Source organism: Theobroma umbraticum, unplaced genomic scaffold, assembly GCF_002168275.2.
Source record: "Theobroma umbraticum cultivar Fairchild unplaced genomic scaffold, ASM216827v3 scaffold_44.0, whole genome shotgun sequence".
NCBI lineage: Eukaryota > Viridiplantae > Streptophyta > Magnoliopsida > Malvales > Malvaceae > Theobroma > Theobroma umbraticum.
In genome coordinates, this window is record NW_018397255.1 from 7,348,631 (window position 1) to 7,353,720 (window position 5,090).

The window sequence follows — 5,090 nt, forward strand, 5'->3', positions numbered from 1 at the left end:
TTAGTTTTAAATTCATCTTTAATAACCATCTATTAATTAGTCAATTATGTATTAACTATGTTAAATTACATATATTTTAATTGAGAAAAATAATTGTCATTAATCATAAGATTTTAGTGAAAATAAACTTACTCCCATTATTTTGAAAAACACTCTTTATTTCTCTTCAAAAGTGATTGATACCATAGGATTCTATACATTAGTCAAATTATTGTTTAAAATTTACTTTAAATATTAAAAATTTCTCTACTATTTACTCTCTATTGTTATTGCATTGATTTTTCAGTTAATACTGTCAAGAAATTTTTAGAAATCTAATTCACCCTTCTCTTGGATTATTCAAAATAATTGAATTAATAATCTTGAATTTAAAAAAAGTATAATTAAATTAGAATATAACTTAATTAAAATTTAATTGAACTAGTTAAATCTCACATTTATTAATAAAATAATATCTTCGAGCCAGATTGGGCTGGGATGCCCAAGTTCGGCTCAAGTCGGGCCACAGGCCCACATCTACTGCTGCTTGAAGTCGCTTGCCCTTTGCGCAAGTCTCCCCGGAATAAACTTTGATCGGGCTTCCAAATTTTTAGAAATTTGTCTGTGAAACTCTCTCCATCTCTCGCTCTACAGTCGGAGAATTAAGGCCGAAAGCCATCAAGCGAAAAGGTGCGTTGCCTTTAGTTTTCCTTTTTCATTTGTTTGATTGCTTCATCCATCTTCTTAGTTCGTTTGTGTCTGTGATGGGAAGCTTCAATCCCTTTGAAATTTAAAGGAGCCATCCACGGAAATAGTTTTTACACTGTCTTTATTTAATGGCGGCTTCCGATTTGAAAATGGGTTTTCATTTCGCTCAATATTTTCCTTTCTCTGAATTTCTGATTTAATAGATGCTTAGAAACTTCCTGCATCAGATTTATTCTAACGTTTAATTTTGAGATGATTAATATAATTAAGGAATGAGGGAAAACTTGGAGTAGACTAGGAATATTAAGATTAATGAAGATATTTAATTAGGATTTTGTAACATGCTGTTGCTTTTGGATTTTCTAATTCAAAAAAAAAAAAAAAGAGGAATGTATTGGCTTTTTCTTGCAGTAAAATGCCCAGTCTGGTTAGTTGGGCGGAGTAGAGTTGTAGATTTTGCTTTTGCTAATGTGGTGTATGTTGTCCTGGGATGAGCTCGTACCTTTTACAGCTTTGTTTCTGTCTTTGATTTTTTAATACCCTTGCCCTTGATTACTCTGCTTTGTTTCAGGGATTGCACATTTAGATTTTTCAGAGAAGTATGGTGACTCTAGATTTGGTTGTAGTCAGAAAAGTATGGTTATTATTGTATAAACTTAAATCTCAATGTCAAATATCAACCTAGGTTTTAAGCCTATAGAAAATGAAACCCACTTAACTAACAAATAAGGTATGAAAAAATTAACTAAATAAAAGTTTAAAAGGGGATTAAATCCTATTTCCTAAATTTAAGTCTGGAATAGACATTCTTCTAAAACTGGCAAGAATGTTTTCCGTTTTCCTTCAGTTGACAAGAACCTAAATCTGGAATGTTAGACTGCAAAGACCACTCAAATAGCTTCGCATCTAGCGGGCGAAACTTATCAGTAACTTTCCAAGAAGCGTTTGAAAATGGTGACCCTTTCCACTGAACAAGATATCTTTGTAAACCACCATTACCATAAACTAGTCTCACAGTCTCTTAATCTGAAATAGCTTCGACCTCCTCCTTTTGAGATGGAAACTTTGGCACCCTCAGAATGGATGTTCCTGCAAGATTACTAGAAGGCAACAATCGAGGCTCAAAAGTACCTCCCTAGAGTAATAAATCTTCCACATTGAAAACAAGACTAATGTTTAAAGTAGGCAAATCAAGTAAATAAGCATTTAGTCTAAGTTTTTGAATAATATGAAAAGTGCTATAGCTCAAGCATGTAGTTTCTCAAAAGCATTTTTGGGTAAACTTTTAGAGTGAATATGAACCATCACATAATCACCAACATTAGCATCAAGCTCTACAATGCACGTTAGCAGCAAGTTTATAATCCATATTACTCATTGAAATGTTTCATCTAACTTCAGCATGGACATCAAGAATATGGTGAGCAGAAGTTTCAGTAGGTTCTGATGTGCAAAAACGTAGGGGGAAGGGGAACAGGTCAATAGTGCAGGAGGTTTGATATCATAGACTAACCACTTACTGGACTCTTTCCTGTAGACATATGAATAGAATTATTATAGGCATACTAAACAATAGGTAAAACCAAATCCAGACTACCTTGCTTCTCTCCTACAACACATTGCAACATACTCTCCAATCAACAATTCTACCTAAGTTTGACCACCGGTAGACCTGAGACTGTCAAAATTCACGCCATTTTCCTATTGTTCAAAAGCTTCAACCTAGTGCTTATTTGCTTGATTTGCCTTATTCAAATAGTAGTCTTATTTTCAATATGGAAGATTTGTTACTTTATAAAGGTACTTTTGAGCCCCCGCTCTTGCCTTCTAGTTATTTTGCAAGAACTTCCATCCCAAAGGTACCACTGTTTCCATTTTAAATGGAGGAGATTGAAGCTATTTTAGATGAAGAGACTATCGCTTTTGCTAATGGTTCTGTACTGAGATATGTTGCTCCGCAAGAAGGCTGACCATTTTCAGATGTTTCTTGGATTACTGCTGATGAGTTTCACAAGCTAGATGTGGAGCTCTTTAAATGGTTCTTCTTTCTTACTCTCCGGAGTTGAGTTCTTGTCAACCAAGGGAGAATGATGGAGGACATTGTTGCAAGTTTTGGAAGAATGTCTAGATGTAAATTTAAGAAATAGGATTTAATCTATTTATGGGCTTTTGTTTGGTTTATTTTGTTTAACCTTATTTGTTAGTTAGGTGGGCTTTAATTTTTATGGGCTTAAACTTAGGTTATCTACATTTACATATACATATACCTAGGTTTTATTAAATTTGGAGGTTAAGTTTTGATGATGGATATTTGTTATTGAGATTTGAGTTTATACAATTGAGCTTTTCAGATTTTATTTTGGGTTATTTGTTCTACTCATTTAGGTTCTCATGTTTTAAAATATAGGTAGGAAGTAATGAGCTTGATGATGATGAGTGAAATATCAGGTTTCGAATCTATTGAGTCTGCTTGCTGTTTCTTTGATTTGGAAAGAGGAGGTGCTACGGTGTTCAAAGCCTCTGGTTGAGTGCATTAGGGCATTAGCTCCTTTGGGAGAGGGGTTAAATTAGCTATCAGATTCAAACTAACAAAAAAGAATAATATAATAAATATAATCTAACTTTGTGGAATATTCATGGAAAATCATTGAGTTTCTCTCTTCTCTCTCTTTGATCTTATTGAGGTATGTAATATACATGATTTACACATTTCACTTATTTTCAGCACGTGTCTTCAATTCTTGATACTGAAAATAGAAACGTGGATGTTGCATTACCGGTGTTGGCTGCATAAAGTGTCTTATCTTCTCTGTTCACTTTCACTGAAAAAAGAAATGACGATGATAAAAATGTATTTGATTGGATAAAAAGGAACCTTATTTCATTATTACTTGAAAGCCTTGATTTATTATCCTTTGCTCCAATTTATCATTTCAATCATTTATTTATTTTTTAATTCCATTTTTCTCCCCTTTTCTTCTTTTATTACACTCTTAGTGTGCTTTCTTTTTGTCTATTTTCTGTTAACACTGACAGGTTCTTTTTTTCTCCTTCCTTTTCTGTTTTTAGTTATTTCAATTGTTGATCAGCAATAACAAAAATGTCTCGGAGATATGATAGCCGTACAACGATCTTCTCCCCTGAAGGTCGCCTTTACCAAGTTGAGTATGCAATGGAGGCCATTGGAAATGCTGGCACTGCGATTGGAATATTGTCAAAGGATGGGGTTGTCTTGGTCGGTGAAAAGAAAGTTACTTCCAAGCTTCTTCAAACCTCTACATCTACAGAGAAGATGTACAAGATTGATGATCATGTTGCTTGTGCTGTGGCGGGAATAATGTCGGATGCAAACATCCTCATCAACACTGCTAGGGTGCAAGCACAACGATACACATATGCTTACCAAGAGCCAATGCCTGTTGAACAGTTAGTTCAATCTCTTTGTGACACAAAGCAGGGTTACACACAGTTTGGTGGTCTACGCCCCTTCGGTGTTTCATTTCTTTTTGCAGGATGGGACAAAAATTATGGTTTCCAACTTTACATGAGTGATCCTAGTGGAAACTACAGTGGATGGAAAGCTGCAGCTATTGGTGCCAATAACCAGGCAGCACAGTCAATGCTAAAACAAGATTACAAGGATGATATCATGAGGGAAGAAGCAGTCCAACTTGCACTGAAGGTGCTCAGTAAAACCATGGACAGCACTAGCCTTACTTCAGAGAAGCTTGAATTGGCTGAGGTTCTCCTCACACCTTCTGGGAATGTAAAGTACCAGGTCTGCTCACCTGATTCTCTGAGTAAGTTGTTGCTGAAGTTTGGAGTGACCCAACCTGCTGCTGAGGCTTTTTGATTTAGGTTCGTTATTTTTCATATGTCATTGTGACAGTTTAGTGTACTTTATTTATATTCTCTCGCTAATGGGATTGAAATATCTCTCGGATAATGTTGCTTGAAGTGAATTAAACTTTGAATTTACCGATGATGTTGTCATGGGCTAAGGGGATTGAGTCTTTTATATATATATATAAACAAAGAATGTACGTTTTATTTGATTTTAGCAAGGTTTGTTTGGGTGCAAATTTGAGTGGTACGTATGAAGAATGTACGTTCAGGTTGGCGCTGCAATCAGTTTTGTAATGGAACTTCAGGCCAAACTGCTGTGGGATATTATCTGACTTGGTCTAGAGCATGATTTTCAAGGTTCAATGGGTCCATGATGCATAATGGCTTTACCATGTTGCTTGTGAAGAAGCAAGCACTGTCTATGCTTTAGTGTTTAAAGTAAGCACATCTTGGCGCTGGACCTATCTGACTGTCTTGCTAATAGCAGATGATGAGCGAAACAAATCTAATACCTTGCTGTTAATTTCGGTAAAAGCGGTTGGCATGTCTACAAACAT

The 5,090-nt window shown here is 35.2% G+C and overlaps 1 protein-coding gene across 1 annotated transcript; it reads left to right on the plus strand.

Annotated features, from left to right (window-relative positions):
• The first annotated feature begins 540 nt into the window (after positions 1-540).
• Positions 541-4,747, plus strand: LOC110409778 (proteasome subunit alpha type-4-like). Its single transcript, XM_021419243.2, has 2 exons — positions 541-669; positions 3,757-4,747. Exon 2 carries the CDS (start codon positions 3,788-3,790, stop codon positions 4,538-4,540), a length of 753 nt encoding a protein of 250 aa, XP_021274918.1. The 5' UTR covers positions 541-669; positions 3,757-3,787; the 3' UTR covers positions 4,541-4,747.
• The last annotated feature ends 343 nt before the right edge of the window (positions 4,748-5,090 follow it).